The following is a 21,957-nucleotide window of genomic DNA, read 5'->3' on the forward strand; positions in this document are numbered from 1 at the left end:
AACAGCTAGCATGAAAGCTTTTGAAAAAGCCTGTATTATTAACCTAAAAAAAATTAAACCTCTCTCTAAGTTCCAACAAAATCTTACATGGGGCGAGAGAAAGGCCTTAGAGGATCTTAGGAAGGATGAAAAAATCATCATCAAACCGGCCGATAAAGGGGGGGGGGGGGGGGTGGTCATTATGAACAGGGAATTTTATATAGAGGAAATTTATAATCAACTTAAAGAGGAGACCACATATGGCAAACTTTCTACCAACCCAGAACCCAATATTAAAAAAGCTCTTAATACATTCTTGAACCAGGGAGTGGAGGAAGGTGTCTTGAACCAGGACGAATATAAATTCTTAAATATGGATAAGTCTGTTATCCCAGTAATTTATATTCTGCCCAAGATGCACAAAGACCCGGTACATCCCCCAGGTCGACCTATAGTGGCAGGGGTGGATTCGCTTCTTTCACCCCTGTCCCACTATATAGATACTTTTTTGCAACCTATAGTGGTCAGTACCCGTGCGTACTTGAAAGATTCTATTCACGTTCTCCAAACACTACAGGAGATCACTTGGTCAGAGGAATATTTTTTAGTGACCAGTGATGTGAGTAGTTTATACACTATTATAGAACACCAGAAAGGTTGTGAAGCAGTGGAATTTTTCTTGAGAAAAACCTGAATCCTTTAGGGAACAACAGATCAAATTTATCATTGGGGGCATTTCTATGATTTTACAGAACAATTTCTTTTGGTTTGAGGATAATTTTTATATTCAAAGGAGGGGTACCACCATGGGGACCAAGTTCGCGCCCAGCTATGCCAATTTGTTTATGGCATACTGGGAAGACTCTTACGTGTATGCGGGGCATGGCTGGAGCGCGAACTTGGTCCTCTATGGGCGGTACATAGATGATATCTTCCTCATTTGGAAGGGTGACTTACCCTCTCTTAATGATTTTTTGGCCCATCTCAATGCCAACTCTTGGGGCATAAAACTTACCTCTGAGATCAGTAACCAAGAAGTGCATTTCTTGGATCTAAGGATTTTTATTAAAAATAATAAGATCATGACAAGCACCTACTTCAAAACTGTTGACGTGAACAGCTATATTAACTGTGATAGCTGTCACTTTAAGCCGTTGCTCTCTAATGTCCCTAAGGGTCAATTCATCAGACTTAAACGCAATTGCACTGAGGAAGACATGTTTTTAGATCAATCCGAATTTTTAAAGAAACAGTTCATTCAAAAAGGGTATGAGAGAGATGCCATAGAAGAACAATTTAAAGTAGTACATACTAAGCCTAGAGAAGAATTCCTAACGTATAAAAAGAGGAATAATGATACCAGAGAAGAAAGAGTTTCTTTTATTTGTGATTTTAATTCCCAGAGCCACTCTTTTCATAAAATTTTAAAAAAGCACTGGCACATTTTAAAACAAAAGGAGGACTTACATTCTTTTTTAGGAGATAAACCACGGGTAATATACAGAGGCGCTAATAATTTTAAAAATATTTAACCCATAGCTATATACCCAAAGAAATAGGGTCAAATAAAGATGTGCATGGAAATACCCTTAGAGGTTTTTATAATTGTGGAAACTGTAGGGCTTGTAAAATCAGTAGAATTTTAACTAGAAAAACAGAAAAATTCCAGTCTACCATAACCAAAAAGGAATATAGTGTCAAAGAATTCATAACCTGTAGTTCCAATAACATCATCTATTTATTAACATGTATATGCGGTTTGCAATACGTGGGGCGAACTATCCGACCATTAAAAACTAGAATCGGTGAACATCTAAGAAATATACAGAATGGGGTTCTAACCCATTCTGTATCGGCTCATACCCACCAAAAACATAATGGAGATGTAAAAGCACTGCACTTTATGGGAATTCAGAAAGTTTTAAAACCTTGGAGAGGGGGTTACCATCTGAAGATCCTTAATAAAACAGAAATGAGATGGATCTTCGATCTGGAAACCCTCTCTCCTCAGGGGTTAAATATTGACTTTGACATGTATAATTATATTTAGCTTTAAGGTTTGCACTATATATATATCAGACACTTTTACTTTTTATATGTGGCTATTTTTACCACTATTTTATCTATATTTTTTTCTCCCTATGGACTGTTTGTTATTAACTTTTATGGACTGAGCTGTGATTACCACAGTTTTTTGCATTCAGAGACTGTATCTACGATCTGTGGAACGCATGGAGAGTGTGATTGGCCATCCGTGGAACGCAAAGAAACCCGGAAGTGAACTCGGCCGACGCAAAGCACCGAAAACCGGAAGTAAAACAGCCGCGATTATAGAAGATCTAAAAGGGAAACGAGCATATCCACCGCTGATTGGCTGTTGGGCGAAGGGGGCGGGTTGGAAGTACCCGTTTCCCGCGCTATTTTTCATTTAAATGTATTTTGAAGCTTGTAATGTATTGCTGCACCTGAGGAAGACGACCTAGTTCGTCGAAACGCGTTGTGCTTTTGGTATCTACCTGTGAACGGCATCAATATTACTTGAATGTAAGATTTTTATATTTTTCTACCAATAAATGTGTATATTGAATACCTAATTGGTGTGCCTGTTCTACACTATTTATTTTGAGGAACAAGCTTCAAACAAAGGAACACCTTTGGGATTACCACCTATTAACACCATCACCCAATACAGAGTTTCAGAGATGGGATATACTACAGAATTTTACCATATTTGACTTCTGGCTACCCTCTGATCCTGTATATACTTGGGGTATATATATGTGTGTTTTTTGATTGGGTATATACACCACCACAGTGCATGTATTGTATTTCATTTTGTGGTATTTACAATTAGCGCTGCATACTATTTTATCTATTTTTTCACTGTTGTATTGTGGGATTTAGTGATTATTCCCATTAAGTGTGTCCTAGCCGCTTCTTATATACTGCTTTTCTTATATACTGCTTTTTTTTTACTCTATACTGCTTTTCACCTTAGTAATAATAATAATAATGTGGGGATAGAGGGTATGAGGAAAATATAGGGTGGGCCAAAATGAGTAGGTTTTGAGGAGTCAATAACTTTGTTTTTAACAAACCAATTCCAATGATATTACATAAATGAATGCTTAAGGTATAGAGATATTTTTGCCTAGGTCGGGCTCCTTCGATCACATTGCTCGTTACATTAATGTTTAAGGCTCTAGTGCTCACATTTCTGCATGGATAGTCTCCTTGAGCTGATCTTTGTGGCCCCATCCTGCTGTAACCACATTTAAGGACGATTTTCCACTACAGGACGTAAAACATTTTTCAATCATATCCCGATATTTCACACCAATAAAATTGTATTATTTTTACTTTTAGTTCCTTTGTGAAATTATCCATGATGAATCTCCCAAGACTCATAAGTTATAATATGTACCTGTGATGTAGAATTATTAAAAATCTTTATTGTACTTGTATTGAATTATTGTACTAACTCCATTTTAACTTCATACTGTGACAAATCCTCCATTTTGTCCTCCTAACCTGACTTCTTCATTCCTCCATTTTGTCCTCATAACCTAACTTCTTCATTTTAAAACTACATTACATGACAGAATTTCCCAGCACATCTAACAATGGACAAAGACTGTATTTTCTATAAAGACATGACTAACTCAGGAACTGCTGACTTTCCCCTAACTCGCAACATAGTATAATTTGAAGGCCATGAGAACACAGTAGTAATGAAATGTTCTATTCATAAGAGACCTTGCACCTGGCCACGAGATCTGAGATCACTGACCGTGTAAAATGACGCTCCAGACCCCCTTGTCCCCACCCGTGTCCAAAAGAATACCACCTCTTGGTGGGTGGACACGGGACTAACCACTTAGTTTTTGAGCCAATTAATTATACTGATAGGTGGACACTAATTCAGACACTTAACAATTAACCCAATTAATGATGTTTATTCACTAATATATTGATAATCAATGATGACGTAAAATGCTTTGCTTCACTTGCCAATAAATTTTCTCGAAGTTATTTTAACCTGAACTCCGTTGATACCGGAGAAACTGACGGAAGCCAAGCACAGAGAGATGGACACAGGTTTCTTCAGGAAGGAAGAGATTCTTTATTGGATCACCGATCGGGACTCAGAGGGACTAGCGTCACCAAAATACAGCAAATTCTGAGCCCCGGACAATAGTGCAGGCTCCTTATATAGGCATATAACTCCTCCCATATTAAGCTCCACCCGCACATTCCCTTGACCAATCAACACAAATAAGAATTAACTTCCTGTTTGACCGCATGGCTTGTCCAGCACAATGGAGGAGGGGGAATACTACATCCTGTATTCTCGCACATGCTCCGTACACTACTGATCGTATCTTGCCTCGTGCAACCAACTGATCGATACGTCAGCATATGCACGTACACATGCCACGTGGTAATCTCGGCCTACTAAATTTATTTTTACCGAGATTCCACCACATTCCCCCCTTTGATGCCTCTTGATATTTTACAATTACTTGAGGCATCACATAACCTTAGTTTGCATACACCGCAAGTTACCTTGAACCAGACCAGACTTATCTTACGATGTGAATCTTCAACATTCATCTTCTTGCATTGGTTCTCCCTGATCTAGAGCCTTATATTTATAAATCGCCATTATCTGTGCAGCAGCCTTCCTCTCTGCTATACTTCCTATCAGGCTTTGCACAGACCTAACTACCAGGGGTATAAGACACGGTAGGAGTAGACACAACAGTAAAATCAGTAGGATTCCACCTACCACTGCCTTAAGCCCTCCAAACCATTCATACCAGCTACCAAACCAACTACTTGGATTGTACCCTTTCCATACCTGAGTAGGCACATGCGCTAGTTTAACCATATGGCTAGTAAGCTCAGCTATTGCTTGCCCTTCGTCGTCTATTTGAAGACAGCAATTGCTTAGGTTAAACTTCCCACATACACCTCCCTCTACTGCCAAAAGGTAATCCAAGGCTAATCTATTTTGGTAGACTGCTGTCCTCATCCTGGTGTTATGCTTCGCTAGAAGATTGAGCGCTTGTGATGTCTCATTAGTGATAATCTCAACCACCGCCTGTAATCTTATAATACGGTTGAGCATATAAATAGGGGTTCTATAACCAAAGGTACCATCCTCAGCCCACGTGGCTGGCCCATAATAGTCTATGATACGCTGGGGAGGCCATTCATTATCTTCCCAGGTGCCTATCTCTATGGGTCCCCTTTTCTTCCTATGATTCACATCATACACTTTAACACCTAAAGTCTCACCTGTTTCAATCGGTAACAAGAAGAAGGATGGTTTGAGCATACCCAACACACATGCCCCTTCCCAGTCCTGTGGCAGCTCCGAATAGGCTTTCTTACCACAGATCCAGTACAAATTTGCTGGGGCTCTCCAGGTAGATGTGATGGATAGATCAAACCACACATCCTTTAAATTGGCATATCTAGCAAACGGGTTAGATGGTTCTGAGACATTTGAAGCCGACCACCAAGTTGTATTCTTTGTATCATCATCATAAGCTTTTTGCCCTAGACAAGTTAATTCTCCTACAGAGGTATTATACATTATTCCTTTCCTTGCTATGCAAACATAACCTATGATGGAGGTCTTTAATCTCCACTCAGATTTACCTCTAACACTCATATGATAATCGGCTTGTGTAGATATTAGTTGGTCAACTGCCTCAGAACCGGACATTACCTCCTTTGCTTCCCAAGGCCATTGGTCTCCCATGTTAGTACCTCCACACACATAGCAGTTGGTAACATTAAGACTACCGGCAATACTTTCAGCTAAATCGATGAACAGGTTTTTAGCGTTATGGGGGATCTTATTATCTATGCTCATCTCTTCATAAAAGGAATGATATACTTGATGAGTCTGGGAGGATACCGTATCAGTCTCTATCCCTATAAACAATAATGTCCCAGGATCTAAACCCGTCCCGTATATCTGAAACCCAAATAAATTTCCATACTTATCTAAGAACTTGTCAGGGTTATTAATAAGTATATGGACTGGGTTACATTCCATAGACTTACAATATGGGCTAGTCGGCAACTTAGTCACTATCATGTCTTTATCTACTGTCTGTCCCCAAGTCGCCCACCCCACACAAGACCAGTATGGACAGAAGTTATAGTCTTTATTTGGGCATCTAGGACTCACATATTTATTTTTGCTACTGGGACAAATGTATTTATCGTTAGACCCATACGTCCTCTCCCATCTAAGATCCCCACATACATTCCACGGCTTTCTACCACTCGATATCGCTTTGCACGCATCAAATAGCAGAACACCCGAAGAATGTACGGATTCTAACACCGTCTTATTAATTAGGGTCCCCTGAGGATCTCCATTCCTGAGAGTCAACCAAATTGTACGAGGTTGATACTCTGGACTGAAACACTTAGGTTCTCCTACTCCTAAATGGCACACACTATAATCTATATTTAAGTATCTACATCTTGATACCTCTCCTTTACATTCGTATTGTGAATGCCAAATTAGGGTTTGGGAAATATGGTTACCTGTTCTCGTAGTCTTAATGCATACCTCACAGCTAGGAGTGTCGGTACCTCTACCTTCCTGAATATAAAAACACATGTAAATAAACACAATCAAAAGCACATCTTTCGCCGTCATCCTCAGTCTTCGTCCGTGCGATGGAACCTCAGCTTCCAGGATGTGAGGGCTGCAGGGAATGGAGTTCTGCTCGTCTTCACAGGTGTCCCTTCGGGACTTTCCTGGCTTATACACTATGTGATGGTAAGCGGACAGGCTTTATTATGGCCTTCTCACTCACACCTGTAACAATAAAATTTGTAATCCACAATAATTCCTCGTTACTCCGACTGAGTAGTGCGTTTCAACCGGATCTTGCAGGGATTCTCTGGATCTGCTGTAACTTGCCAAGAATCGACTGCTGCTGGTTTAACCCTGGAGTGATGTATCCACGGAGTCACTTCTGCTACTTTTATCGCTGTAGGGGTAGACAAAAGAACAACATAAGGACCTCTCCACTTGGGCCCTAACGGTACATTATTCCACTCTTTAATCCACACTTGGTCTCCTGGATGATAATTATGAACAGGGGGATAAATATTCACAGGTAATCTATCTTGTACCCATTTCTGCACCTCCTCCATAGTCTTACCCAACTCTACAACCTGCTGCCGGGTAATTCCTTCTCCCAACTGACTCAAATGCCCCCTTAAGTTACCAAGTACGGGAGGTGGTCGCCCATACATAATTTCAAAAGGAGAGAGGCCCATCCTTCTGGTAGGGGTACTGCGGATTCGCAATAGAGCTATAGGTAAGAGAACGTTCCACTTAAGTTGGGTTTCCTGACACATTTTAGCCAACTGGTTCTTTATAGTTCTATTCATTCTCTCTACCTTACCAGAACTCTGGGGTCTATATGCAGTATGAAGCCTCCACTTTATACCAAGCATATGAGTCAGTTGTTGTAGGCACTGGTGAACAAAAGCTGGACCATTGTCCGATCCTATAGAACAGGGTAGTCCATATCGGGGTATTATTTCTCGTAGCAGGAATCTCACAACTTCTCCTGCTTTCTCTGTACGAGTAGGACATGCTTCTACCCAGCCTGAATAGGTGCACACAATTACCAGAAGGTAACAATGTCCACCCGATTTAGGCATCACTGTAAAGTCTATTTGTAGATCGGACATGGGGAGTCCCCCCATAAACTGGACTCCTGGTGGCTTTACTGGTCCTTGTCTTGCATTATTCTTAGCACACGTTACACATCTGCGTACAATGGCCTGAGTCAAGTTGGACAATCTTGGTATGTAGAAATGTTTCCGGAGAGATTCTTCAGTACTGTCTCTCCCAGAATGTGTCCCGTTGTGATAATTTTGGACAATTTGGGCAGACTAGATGGGCCGAATGGTTCTTATCTGCCGTCACATTCTATGTTTCTAATTTCTACCGCTAGCGATGCTGGTATAACTATTCTTCCATCTTCTAGCTGATACCACTTGTTCTCCAGATACTTTCCCGGTTCAGTCTTTAACCACTCCTCTTCTTGAGTTGTATAAACTGGAGTCCATTGAGACAGTGGGGTTGGTATTAGAGCAGCTATATGCCCCACATACTCCTGTCTTCCTGATTCAGCAGCACGCTTAGCTGCACTATCTGCCATCCGATTTCCCTTAGTTACATCACCATCTCCTCTCAGATGCGCTCGACAATGTATGATACCGACTTCTTTCGGCTCCCACACTGCTTCCAATAGTTGTAGGATTTCAGCTGCGTACTTGATTTCTTTGCCTTCTGAATTCAGTAGTCCTCTTTCTTTATACAAAGCTCCGTGGGCATGAGTGGTTAAAAACGCATACTTAGAGTCCGTATAGATGTTTACTTTTAAACCTTCAGCCAATTGTAACGCTCGTGTTAGTGCTATTAATTCTGCCTTTTGTGCTGATGTTCCTTTTGCCAGTGGCCGAGCTTCTATCACCTTGTCTATTGTTGTCACTGCATATCCTGCATAGCGGATCCCTTCTTTTACATAACTACTGCCGTCGGTATAATATTGAACATCGGGGTTCTGGATGGGAAAATCACGAAGATCTGGTCTACTTGAAAATACTTCATCCATTACTTCCAAACAATCATGTTGACTTTCAGTAGGTTGTGGCAAAAGGGTAGCTGGATTTAAGGTGTTTACAGTCTCTAAATGCACTCTTGGGTTTTCACACAACATTGCTTGATACTTGGTCATACGGCTGTTACTAAACCAATGATTTCCTTTGTAATCCAACAACGTCTGTACTGCATGTGGGACTCGTACATAAAGTTCTTGACCCAGAGTGAGTTTATCGGCTTCAGCTACTAGCAGGGCGGCTGCAGCTACGGCTCTTAGACAAGGTGGAAGTCCGCTGGCCACTGCATCCAGTTGCTTAGACATGTAGGCAACAGGTCTTTGCCATGATCCCAAGTACTGTGTCAATACTCCCACAGCCATTCTTCTTTGCTCGTGTACATATAAGTAGAATGGTCGTGTGTGATCAGGTAGACCTAATGCTGGGGCACTCATCAAAGCCTTCTTCACATCTTCAAATGCCGTTTGCTGTTCTTGGGTCCATAAGAAGGGGTCGTGCTCTGTACCTTTGATAGCTGCGTACAGAGGTTTTGCTAGTATCGCATAGCTGGGAATCCATATCCTACAGAAGCCTGCTGCTCCCAAGAATTCTCGCACTTGTCTTCTATTCTTGGGTATTGGTATTTGGCAGACAGCTTCTTTTCTCTCTGGCCCCATAATTCTTTGACCTTCAGAGATATGGAATCCCAGATACTTGACAGTTGGCAAACACAACTGAGCCTTCTTTCTAGACACCTTGTATCCTGCCTTCCAGAGAATGTGTAGTAGATCGTGCGTTGCTTGCTGACAGATTTCTTTTGTAACTGCTGCTATCAACAAGTCATCTACATATTGTAACAAGACACACTCTCCTGGGATGGACTCGAAATCCAGTAGATCTTGACTTAAGGCTGAGCCAAATAGGGTAGGTGAATTTTTAAACCCTTGGGGCAGTCTTGTCCAAGTCATTTGGCGTTTTGAGCCCGTTACAGCGTTCTCCCATTGGAAAGCGAAAATACATTGACTTTCTGCGGCAATTCGGAGGCAAAAGAAGGCATCTTTGAGATCTAAGACTGTGAAGTAAGTAGCCCCGCCCGGAATTAAAGCAAGCAGGTTATATGGATTGGGTACAACTGGATGTATACTAACAACCGCATCATTGACTGCTCTTAAGTCCTGTACAGGTCGATACTCATCTGTACCGGGCTTTTGAACAGGCAGCAATGGGGTGTTCCAGGGGGAAGTACAGAATTTTAGGATACCATACCGTATGAACTTATCCAGATAGGATTGGATGTTCTTCTTAGCCTTCTGCGGAATGTGATATTGTCTTAGGCTCACTGGATAAACCCCATGTTTCAGTTCAATTTTTATTGGTGGAATATTGCGGGCCAGTCCTGGTGGGTTGTTCTCTGCCCAAACTCCTGGTATGTTAAATAATGTCTCATCACTCCTAGGGTTTTGGCTAGTCAACACTGTATAAAGTCGCCACTCTTCTTCCTTTGGTACGGATAAAGTCATAATACCTGAAGGTCCATTAAACTTCAAAGATGTTGTTCCATTTGGTAGGAACGTAATCTGCGCTTGTAATTTTGATAGCATATCACGTCCCAGCAATTGGACTGGACATTCAGGCATATAAAGGAATTGGTGTTTTACTACGTGGCCTCCCAATGTACAGAGTCGACTTTTAAGAACCGGTCTTTCAGCACTTCTTCCAGTTGCTCCTATCACAGTAATAGTCCTTCCAGATGGAGGAGCAACTAGATTAGTCACCACTGAATGTTCAGCACCAGTGTCGATCATGAACGCACTCCTTTTCCCCCCTATTGATACATCGACCATAGGCTCCGCTCGACCAAGGGGGATGGAGCCCGGTCGGTATCAATAGTCCTCCATGACCGTGTCAGCCAATCCTACGAAGTCCCTACCTTCTCTATCGCGGGACCTTTGCGCTGCTGGAATATACCTGTCTTCCCTAACACTTCCTCTGTTCCCATTACTCCCTCTATAACCATTACTCCCTCCGGGGCCTCCTCTACCTCTCGCTCTGCCTCTAAAGTTTCCGTAGCCTGCCCTGGGTTGGTCTCTCTCGTACTGCTCTCTTTGCGGACATTCGTTCCTCCAATGCCCTTCTTCCTTGCAATACGCGCACTGATCCCTACTCAAAGGCTCCCTACTCCATCTATTATTGCCTCTATCTGGGCCCCGTTTATCTACGCCTGCGATTGCTACCGCTAGCATATCAGCCTTTTTACGCATCTTGCGCTCTTCCTCTTTCTTATTTTCTGTATCCCTGTTCATATAAACCTTATTTGCTACCTCCATTAGTTGGGTGATGGACATACCTGCAAACCCTTCTAACTTTTGTAGCTTGCGCTTAATATCTCCGTAAGCTTGGCTGACAAAGGCGGAGTTAACCATTCGGGAATTGTCTGCGTCTTCCGGATTAAAGGGGGTGTACAAGCGGTACGCCTCCAATAATCGGTCATAAAAGACACTGGGCGCTTCATCGCTTTTCTGAATCACCTCAACTGTCTTCGACATGTTAATGGCTTTCTTTCCTCCTGCTTTCATGCCAGCAATTATAGCGTCTCTATAGGCTCTGAGTTGAACCATATCAGCACCATTTACGTTCCAATCGGGATCGGTATTGGGATAGTGTGTTGCGGCCCATGCTGCTGGATTAGCTTGGTTCAAAGCACGGGCTCTATCCTCTAGTGCTTTAATGGCTGCTTGATTTATTCTTGTCCTTTCCTCATTGTTAAATAAAGTCATTAGTAACTGCTGGCAATCAGCCCATGTCGGATTATGCGTCTGTACTATTGAGGTGAACAGATCAGTCATGGCTTGTGGTTTCTCAGTATACGAGGAATTATGGGTCTTCCAGTTTAAAAGGTCGGTAGTGGTAAATGGGACATATACGAAGACTGGGTCAGCGTGTGCCATTTGACCTGCGGCATCGATATAAGCTGACCCGGGATTTAGGCGAAGAGGCATCTGATAGTGCTTTAATTGTTGGGCACCAGTCAACTGTCGGGTTTGGATGGGGCTACGTAGGGAGGCGTCAGTCATGGGTTCCGGTCGGGGAGAGATAGGGTATGGGGATGTGGGAGGTTGGTTTTGGGAAAAGGTGGTGAATAGAACACTTCGGGCCGAGCTAGATGAAGCTTGACCGGAAGTCTGAAGTGGCGCCAAATCAGGATATTCGTTTTTAATGGGGGTGGGTTCTGGTTCCGGAAGGGGAGATTTAGTACGAGGGGGGGTGGATCCTGTACTGGAGGAGGAAGCGGAAGTGGATGGGGGTAATGAGGGGAGGGGTGCAGGACTTCCTGCGTTTACGTCACTTCCTCTTAACGGAAAGTAAGGGGGCGGCAAAGGGATCTCGGACTCAGGGGGCGTGTCCAAAATGGGCCTAACACCAGTCCTAGTGGACGAACAAGTCCTAGCTACCATGAGGCGACACTGCTCCTCGTGGCATGTCTGGAGCCATTTTGGCGAGTCATTTACGGCCTGTCTCCAACAGTCAATATAAGGAAACTGGCCGTAAAGTTCAGGCCTACCTGATACAGCCACGTGTAAGCGCTGTACCAGAGTTAGATCCAAACTGCCACGTGGCGGCCATGCCGCAACCAAAGTAGGCCACTCCCTAGTGCACAAAGTAACTAAACGCACAGAAGACATCTTAACCCCAAAATCACAGGTTTTGAATCCCTTTTTAAAATTCTTAACCATACATCCTAAGGGATCCGGAATCGTTGACTGCGACGCACCCATATTTAACAATGGAACGTCGTCGACAACGATTACTATACACGCGTACTATTCAACAGTCACACCCGTTTCCTCTGGCAACAGCACCACGTGGTACGGTTACCAAGTGAAACGTACACAATAACAATAAACACTCAGGGAATTCCCGTACACACACAGCTGCTACACCAGTCACTATATAATCAATATTATGCCCTTTGGCGTAACTATACAGTCACCCACGCTATAATTCTCTATATACGAATTACCCGTCTATAACACACCCCAGTAACATCGTCTTTTACAAATAGCGGTTACAGTACGGTTAGCATAGGTCAAAGCACAAGTTAAGGTCACAATACAATTATTAGTGGTTATGGTGTTAAAACATGCAATTGACGACAATGATTAGTACTTATTATACAATGTCAGTAAATATACAGGGTTATGGTACCGTGCACTATAATACAGCAACACACTATTAACACTCTCGCTAGACGGCTGAGCTCGCGCTATCTAACAAGATATACACTTTACTAAAACAATCGTTAACACATTTACAATTCCCAACTAAACTATTGGCCAGTACCTTGAATGGACTACCTAAAACTATATACACCCGTTTTGGTTAGCCACACTGCCCAATCACCACATATATAGCGAGCTAGAGAACCGAATTTACACAGGCGCCTCTTAGTCGCACTATACAACGAGCTAGAGAACCGAATTTACACAGGCGCCTCTTAGTCGTACTATCAAAAGTCTAGTGGGTTCCAAATTTACACGCCTTCCCACTTAGCCCAGATAGGATGAGAACTAGCGAACCGAATTTACACAGGCGCCGCTTAGTCTCCCGGTCCCTCCGACCTAGCGAACGTAATATACACCCTAGAACGCTAGTCTAGACAAGACACCGGTGTCCGGCTAGGGCTATTTACACCAGGACCCCGCCTGACTAACCAAATCAAACGGTCTGACTAAAGAGCGTTCGATCGAGCGGTGCGCCTTCGCTCCTTCCCTCCGACAGAGGGGGCAGATACAGATTCAAAAACCCCTTTGGGCCTACCACACAATCGGTATACCCCTAGCGGGTCCTGCCGTCTAAAACAGCAGTTGTCTTACCTCCTCGTTCCTGAACCTGAGTTCACACTCATCGACGGGGACACCCCAGCACTTCTCACGTAGAGGCCGATGATCTCCTGGACAACAGACCAGTGGCGCCGAGACGAAGGGAGGTCCACGCAGAAGTTCAGGGGTGCAGCCGTAGAGAACGTGGGCAAAGATAGACCGTCTCACGCCTCTGCCTCTCAGCTACCGTTGAACGATGAGCTTCCCGGCCAATGCACCAAATGATACCGGAGAAACTGACGGAAGCCAAGCACAGAGAGATGGACACAGGTTTCTTCAGGAAGGAAGAGATTCTTTATTGGATCACCGATCGGGACTCAGAGGGACTAGCGTCACCAAAATACAGCAAATTCTGAGCCCCGGACAATAGTGCAGGCTCCTTATATAGGCATATAACTCCTCCCATATTAAGCTCCACCCGCACATTCCCTTGACCAATCAACACAAATAAGAATTAACTTCCTGTTTGACCGCATGGCTTGTCCAGCACAATGGAGGAGGGGGAATACTACATCCTGTATTCTCGCACATGCTCCGTACACTACTGATCGTATCTTGCCTCGTGCAACCAACTGATCGATACGTCAGCATATGCACGTACACATGCCACGTGGTAATCTCGGCCTACTAAATTTATTTTTACCGAGATTCCACCACACCGTGTGTCAGACTTAATTACTTCAGCGTATATACGCAATTCAATTTTCTTAATTTGGACAGGAACAGATAGACATTTAAACATTTTGGTTTACTGCTAAAAAGTACCATAACACCTGCAACAAAAAAATTGAACAGCTAACAAATAAGTTAATTACCTGCCAAATTCTACACAGAATTTTGGCCCACACTGTAGGTTGGTTTATGAATGAAATAGATTGAGTAAAGAGGATAGAACTGAGTTAAAAAAAAAAAAGGTGAAATTGAATAGTGAAGGGACAAATGTAAATTGGTGTGGACAGTATGTGAAAAGACAGGAAGGTAGAAATAAAGGTGGATAATTAAATGGCTTGTGGTAAGAAAGCTGAGTGAGATTAGTTGAATACATTAATCTGCCTCTAGGAAAAATAAATAAGACTGGTAAAGGGGTCAGTGGGAGAAATCTTACTGTCCCATTGTACAGCGCTACGGAATCTGATGGTGCTATATAGATAATAAAACAAAAATGTGTTAAATCAAGCTGGAGATGGAAGCCAAGAAAACCATCTCTCTGTTATTAAATGGTGGGTAAAATAAACGAAGAACGTGTCATCCAGACCTATTGATAATAATTCTTTCTTGTTTGAACAGGTCGGTTACATAAAATATAACTGCATGTGATAGCAATAAGCTCATCCTTGCAATATTTTAAATTCTGAAATTTAAAAAACAAAAACAAATAAACAACCACCTTAAAATAGTTTACAAAGTGTTGTACAATGAAGGTGTTGATTCCCAAACCAGTCCTCATGGTCCACCATCAGTCCGGGATTTATGTATTTCCATTTTTGTATTACAATGGAGCTACTGACACAGCCTTAACAGCTGGTGGATCATGAAAACTGGTTTAGGAACCACAGTACTAATGTATCAATGTTTCCAGGAGACTAAGTCAATGATTGTCTATGAGCTCCCACATGGAGCCCTGAAAGCTACTAAGGTATCCATTTTCCCGGAGACCAAAGTCAATGAGTGTTCTATATTGTAAAAAAAACTACGCCAAAATGGCGTCCTTGCTGTGAAGCCATTCTAGTGTTGATTCTAGTGTAAGCAGTTGAACTTACGTCATCGGGCGAGCCCCGCCCTCTGCTTGCCTTGCTGCACGCGCGTTCAGCCACACAAAGGGGGAGTGTGTGTGAGCTCGGACCGTACCATTCTGCCCGTCGCGTAGGAGGCGTCGCGGTGTGACGGGACGGTTACAGAGGATCCCTGGCCGCGGCTGGTGGCGGAGAAATCACCGGGCTGCCCTCCGTGTGGCCGTGCTCCCGCCCTCGGTGCTCCCGGGGTCCCCGCAGTGAGCGGTGCCGGGCCGGCTTTGAGCTGCCCCTGCCCCTCCCCCGCCGCCTCCCGCTGCAATATGTTCAAGAGGATGGCTGAATTCGGCCCGGATTCGGGAGGGAGAGTGAAGGTGACGGAGAGGGGGTGCTGGGAGCCGGTCTGCGGGCCGGGGGGGGCGGTGTGTCCGGCCGGGCTCGGTCTCCCTGCTCTCTGGGCTGTGTGTGGGGGGGCCGTCCTGTCACTTTAACACCGATTAATCGCCATTTATTTACTTTATAGCCGCCCATACAGGGGCCATTACAGGAAACCCATTCACTACACCCGGAATTGGGGGATCCGAGCGAATTCCATGTCTAAAGGCAAAGTTCGAAAATCGAATGATTCTGGGATTTGGGGGGTTCCGAGCGAATTCCATGTCTAAAGGCAAAGTTCGAAAATCGAATGATTCTGGGATTTGGGGGGTTCCGAGCGAATTCCATGTCTAAAGGCAAAGTTCGAAAATCGAATGATTCTGGGAATTGGGGGATCCGAGCGAATTCCATGTCTAAAGGCAGCGTTCGAAAACCGAATGATTAAAAAAAAAAAAAAAAAAAAGTTAGAAATTCCCCCAATTTGAATTTTTTTGGACCGAAGTTTGCAATATATATATATATATATATATATTATATATAATGCATGTGTGTTGATATGTGGGGGGTTTGTTGTATCAGGATTTTATTAAAATGGTGTATTCAGGGTTATTCACTAAAGTGAGAATTCACAGAAATGATCAAAATAGTCGCATTGGGAAGAATTCGCTCTGCTTCCATTTTGGCTACTTTTTTAAAATTCACTTTGAATTCTCTCTTTTTAGTAAATAATCCCGGATGTGTTTTCTTAATGTTCGCCACGCTGATAGATTAACGTTACCAGGTAACCAGAAAGGATATTCGCTAAAGGGAACATTTGCCTGGAATTTCAGATTTAAAGCCAAAATACAAGACAAACCGAAAAACAAAATTATTTATAATTTGGCTATTTTTGCCTATTTTTTTTTTTTTTTTTAATTCAGTTTTTTTCTTCGCACACATAATATGTTTGTGTTGGTGGGCAACGCGTAGGAGTGCAGTCGAAAAGTATTTTAAATTCATGTGATGCAGTAGAGAGTGTTTAAAGATGGCAGATTTGGGGATATTTATTCTTTATCAATTCTATTGAACCACTTTCTGCATCATATGGAATGTACGTATTTCATGTACTGCCTGTCATCAGCTTGTAGAAATGGCATGCGTCCACTGTATTTAATATTCTCCTGTATGAGCAATAGGATGTCTCTCTAGACAGCTGTTCCCAAACCCTGTAGAAAGTAATGTATTTTTTTTTATAAATCTGCCCCTCTAAATCCTTCTGCTTTTGTTAAAGTAGTGTGACATTCTATTTTGGTGTAGGATCTTTAACGGCTAGTTTATGGCCTATTGTATCACTGTTTAAGGGGTTAAAGTTTCATGATTGAAATATTTAGTGGAGTTTGGTATGCGGTGCCAAAAATAATTTTTCCATGGGTTTGTGTGCATGTAATCCGAGTTCAAGAAAGCATAAGGCATTTGCAATCTGCACTGGATTCTATGCTGAGACAGCATACCGTTGCATATTTTTGTAAATCCAAATAAAATTTAGTTGGCCAATTGAATATGCCCTTCCCACTAAAGTGTCAATGCCTTAAAATTGAGAATGAAATGGAGAATAGAGTTACATGTTATAAATAGAGGCAAACTAACTATTTTAATAAGTATAGTAGTTTGGTAAGGTAAATAAATAATTAGGCAACTAAAAATAAAATAAATTCTGTACAAAGCAAACTAATAACACTGGGTCACTACATGTAAAAAATGGACAATTGTGCTATAAATTGTAGTTTAAATAGTTGGGTTGTATGTGACATTTACAGTTATGCACTGGGGCCTTCTATATAGATCATATATTAGTGCTTCGGACTATTACCATCTCATGTCATTTAATTATACTCCCAGGAAAATAAATCATTCTATACGCACAACTTCCTTTTTCCCCATTTTAAATAACATTTGGAAGATAAGTTACTCCCTGATCGATTTTTTTTTTTTTTTTTAGGGTGTTACGATTGTGAAACCCATAGTTTATGGAAATGTGGCACGTTATTTTGGGAAGAAAAGGGAAGAAGATGGACATACTCATCAGTGGACTGTTTATGTCAAACCGTATCGCAATGAGGTACTTGTTTACCAGCCATAGCGGACACCCACGTTGTTATTCTTGGTTACTTTTTAATAACAAAGTAATGTATATGTTTTAGCTTCCATATAATACTTCATGGAGATTTGAATTGCTCCTTACTGAGATTATGATTTATGATCATTGCTTTGTTTAAACCTGTTCCTCATAGAAGGCACATATAGTTGGATTAATTTAATATGCAGAATATGTTGGTGCTTTAGAATTCGTATAGGGTTATGGTATACCTTTAGATATATCATCTTACTGCTTTACGTCTTGGGGGGGGGGGGGGGGGAAATAAAAGTAATTATCTAGCAAATATATGTAATGTACACAGTCTTTGTGGTTTACTTGGTTAAAGCTTGTTTACTGGAGAATAATGGTTTCTGTTTTCAATCACAATTTAGGATATGTCTGCTTATGTGAAAAAAATCCAGTTTAAGTTGCATGAGAGCTATGGAAATCCTTTAAGAGGTAATGGTTTACTTTTTTGGTTACTATGTTATGCATGTCATGGATTTTCTAGTTGTTTTGTAGTGAAATTGGGATTTTGTCCATTTCCCAACTGGCTTTGAGTTCAAACATGATTTTTATTTTTTATTTTCCTTTCTTTTATGTCTTAGTTGTTACCAAGCCACCATACGAAATTACAGAAACTGGATGGGGTGAATTTGAAATAATCATAAAAATATTTTTTATAGATCCGAATGAAAGACCGGTAAGTATCTGATCCTACATTTTCTTTCAACCTTTTATATGGCTTGTATTTGTTGGTTCCACTTCCTTGTGACGTTGTGCTGCAAAATGTCAATGTCCCCTTTTCTTCATTGAAGTGTTTTTTTATATTCATGAAGAATGATATTGCAAAGTATGCAGTGACACAATTTTCATTGTGATCTGTGCACATGATTATGATTTTGCAAATATGTATTTGATCATTTTGTAACTCCTGATTTATCTCTCTGCTAAACTGAAATTCTAACTGTAATTTTCTTTTGCGACAGACAGGGAATTTCACTATGGAATGCTGCCAGATGTTTTTGACATATTGGCATCTACGTCCGTGATCGTAGATTCAAAAAATGTTTCCCATTTTTAATAACACAGATTTATGTTTTATCCTCCCTTAGGTCACTCTGTACCATCTGTTGAAGCTATTTCAATCAGACACAAATGCCATGTTGGGAAAGAAGACTGTGGTTTCAGAGTTTTATGATGAAATGGTAAGAACTTGTTTTCGTTACACTGCTGCTGGGTACGTCTGTCATGGCCAGGAATAATGTACATAGTCCCTCTCATAGTTGGCTGGCTTTGTATTTTTTTTATTTTTTTACATCTTATTTATTTATAAAATATTTTACCAGGATGGATACATTGAGATTCCTCTCGTTTTCAAGTATGTCCTGCGTCCACAAAACACTGCATTGTTACAGTAGGATACAATATACAATATGTTTAACATTTTACTAGAAAAAAAACAGATCAAAGAGAGAAACTATCTCTATCTATTAAATATTTTGGGATCTGGCTAAGCTTTACTCTTAAGATCCCAGTTGTTTTGACAACTAACAAACAAATACTCACCTTTGCTAATTTCACTAAAATAAGTTTTAAAAAAAAAATAGGTAGAAGCTTGCAGGGACTCTGGAGGTTACAGGGCCAGACATTCTGTCACTAATGTTATGTGAAACCTCCCTACAGAGGGCTACGGTATGGCTGCTTTTCTATAGTGGATGAAACACAGACTGGTGTAGCTGTTCACACACTAGGCAGCAACAATGAGCCTTCCTCTACTTTCTGGTAGGGGGTTGCATCCTAGTAATAAAAGAGGGAGTAGAGATTGGAGGCAGGGGCAGATTTATGGAGCAACATGTCACATTCCATGTGAAGAGAGAAGTGGCATGTTTCACACATGTACACATCACACTGATTGTAAAAGATTCTTCTAAATAAAAAATAAAATGTTTACAACTTCTATCATATACACACATATTATCATTTTTATTTATTTTAAATAGATATTCCAGGACCCTACAGCTATGATGCAGCAGCTTTTAACAACATCTCGCCAGTTAACACTTGGAGCATATAAACATGAAACAGAATGTAAGTATCACAGCGCAGTGTGAGTGCACCTCAAAGCATTTTCTATACTGGATATTACAAATTTGAAGATCAGATTATTGTTTTAGATTGATGCATTTTAATTGTATTAAAGCTTTTATAACTGCATCTCAACTTCCAGTATTATAGCCTGATTATCCTTTAGCAAGGTACACATGGCTTTAATTCCATTTTTATCTCAACCTGCCATGCAATGAAACCTGTAAAGTGACTGAGTAACCAGCTATACATGGCAGCATTACTCCTATAGCAATAAATCTATCCTTTTACTATTCCGGGAGGTTTTCTTAATGATCAGTTTGCTGCTACTTCTTAAGTATGTGGTGGATAGCCTGGTTTGTGCTACCCAGGCTAATCCTGATCCTGTTCCTCTGGGATCGAAAGCTCATTTAACTAGAGTATTCTCCTCGTCCGGGATACTATCCATGTAAAATGGCTGTGTGGGCTTCATTTCATTATCAGTTTCAGTCTAAGGTTAGAAAGAATTTATCAAAGAGAAGTTGAACATTGTTTAGAGTTATTCAGTAAAGTAGGAACTGTGCAGAATTAAGAGGGATCTTGTAAATTTTAGGACAAAACAGGTTTTTGAATGGGCTAAAAAAATGTAATTGTGGCCAAATTGTAATTTCTTTATTTTGTTTGTTTTGGTTTTTTCCTCTAAACACTTTATAATTATTTATTGTTTTCTCCGCTGTTCCTGGTTTAGTGACTACATTCTACTTGTTCTATTGCTGATTGACTTTTCAATTCCTTCTAGTTTCAGAGCTAGAATCCAAAACGAAAGAGAAAGTGGAAAATGCCAAGAAGAAGACTAGTTTTGAAATCTCTGAGCTGAAGGAAAGGCTAAAATCAAGTCGAGAAACCATAAACAGTTTGAAAAATGAAATAAAAAAACTAGAAGATGATGATCAGACTAAAGATATATGATGAATGCTTTGTGGTAAACCAGCTGCCATGACACCTTTATGAATTGTTTTACTACAAACCTGTAAATATTGTATGTATTTGGTTTTTGTTAATATTTGTTTGAAGCCAGCAATGTGTGTTTTCTTTAATAGGGACACCCTATATCGAAGCAAATAAAGTGCTTTTTATAGTTCTGTGGTACTTTGTCTCCTTTCCGTACATGCTTTTTGAAAGTTTTCTACTAAAGCGTGATTTATAACAAGGTGAATGACCAAAACATGCCCAGCTAATTTAAGAAATAGAAAGGTGTCGTTACTGGCTTCTGCTGACAAAATTCGGAGGGCTAGTGAATCTGGAAAAGAGCAGCCTTCTACCTTCAAAGAACCTGGTTTTCTTAGGGGGCTTCCATAAACACGCTGCAATCTACAATATATTTTTCTGTGGACTACTAAATTTGAATTTAATAGAAAATCCAGGAAGTTATGGTCAGCAACAGCATGAGTGCAAAAGAATGAGCTTTTTGGGATCCCTTACGTCATCGATTGGTTTAGTAAGACCTGCTCAAGGAAACTTCTTGAGGCAATTCAAAAAGAGTTCAAGACTGGAATCAACAGATTGTGATCGTGCAGGAACTAAAAATTTGGCTGAATTAATTGGTTCAAATGAAGCATTTAAGCAGGGGTTATCCTCTGGAAGAACCAAAGTTTAAATTATAACAGACGGCAGTACCAAAAGGTTTGGGAGCCCACTTTACGAATTTGATTGCTCAAGGAGTATGGAATAAACTGAATCTGTTCCTTCACTCAAATATTCTGGCATTATAAGCGGTCTACAAGGCACTGATATTGTTTACAGAACATTTGCAAAACAAGTGGGTTGGACAAATAACCAGTTGGGGGCAGCATACCTCAACCATCTGAGTGAAAAAAGGAGCAGGAGACTACTGTTTGCACTGCAACCAATAATAGGCTGTGCACAGTCATCTACAATGGTTTGAAAGCAGTATACTTACCAGGGAAGGAGAATTGCTTAGGTTATTTGAGTCACTCTCGATCCGGGGAAATGGAACTTAAACAGAAGTGTTTCTGAAGATAACCTTGATGTTGGGTCTGCCGCAGATCAATCTAATATATTTACCAATATGAATACCGCACTGTCCTGGATCCCAGGCCTGAGGTTGGCCAATCCTCACAATGTGATATGCAAAAAAAAGTGG

General features: G+C 41.2%; 1 protein-coding gene across 1 annotated transcript; it reads left to right on the forward strand.

The window, feature by feature from the left end:
* Nucleotides 1-15,319: 15,319 nt before the first annotated feature.
* On the forward strand, nt 15,320-20,931 carry YEATS4 (YEATS domain containing 4). Its single transcript, XM_063445131.1, has 7 exons — nt 15,320-15,609; nt 17,589-17,708; nt 18,119-18,185; nt 18,335-18,429; nt 18,842-18,934; nt 19,730-19,817; nt 20,593-20,931. Exons 1-7 carry the CDS (start codon nt 15,559-15,561, stop codon nt 20,760-20,762), a joined length of 684 nt encoding a protein of 227 aa, XP_063301201.1. The 5' UTR covers nt 15,320-15,558; the 3' UTR covers nt 20,763-20,931.
* Nucleotides 20,932-21,957: the final 1,026 nt, after the last annotated feature.

The sequence above is a fragment of the Pelobates fuscus genome, chromosome 3 (genome assembly GCF_036172605.1).
Source record: "Pelobates fuscus isolate aPelFus1 chromosome 3, aPelFus1.pri, whole genome shotgun sequence".
Taxonomy (NCBI): Eukaryota; Metazoa; Chordata; class Amphibia; order Anura; family Pelobatidae; genus Pelobates; species Pelobates fuscus.

Coding starts and splice junctions, on each gene's coding strand:
- YEATS4 (XM_063445131.1), top strand. CDS start 15,559: ATGTTCAAGAGGATGGCTGAATTCGGCCCGGATTCGGGAGGGAGAGTG. Junction 17,709..18,118: donor TCAAACCGTATCGCAATGAG/GTACTTGTTTAC, acceptor ATCACAATTTAG/GATATGTCTGCTTATGTGAA. Junction 18,430..18,841: donor TAGATCCGAATGAAAGACCG/GTAAGTATCTGA, acceptor ATCCTCCCTTAG/GTCACTCTGTACCATCTGTT.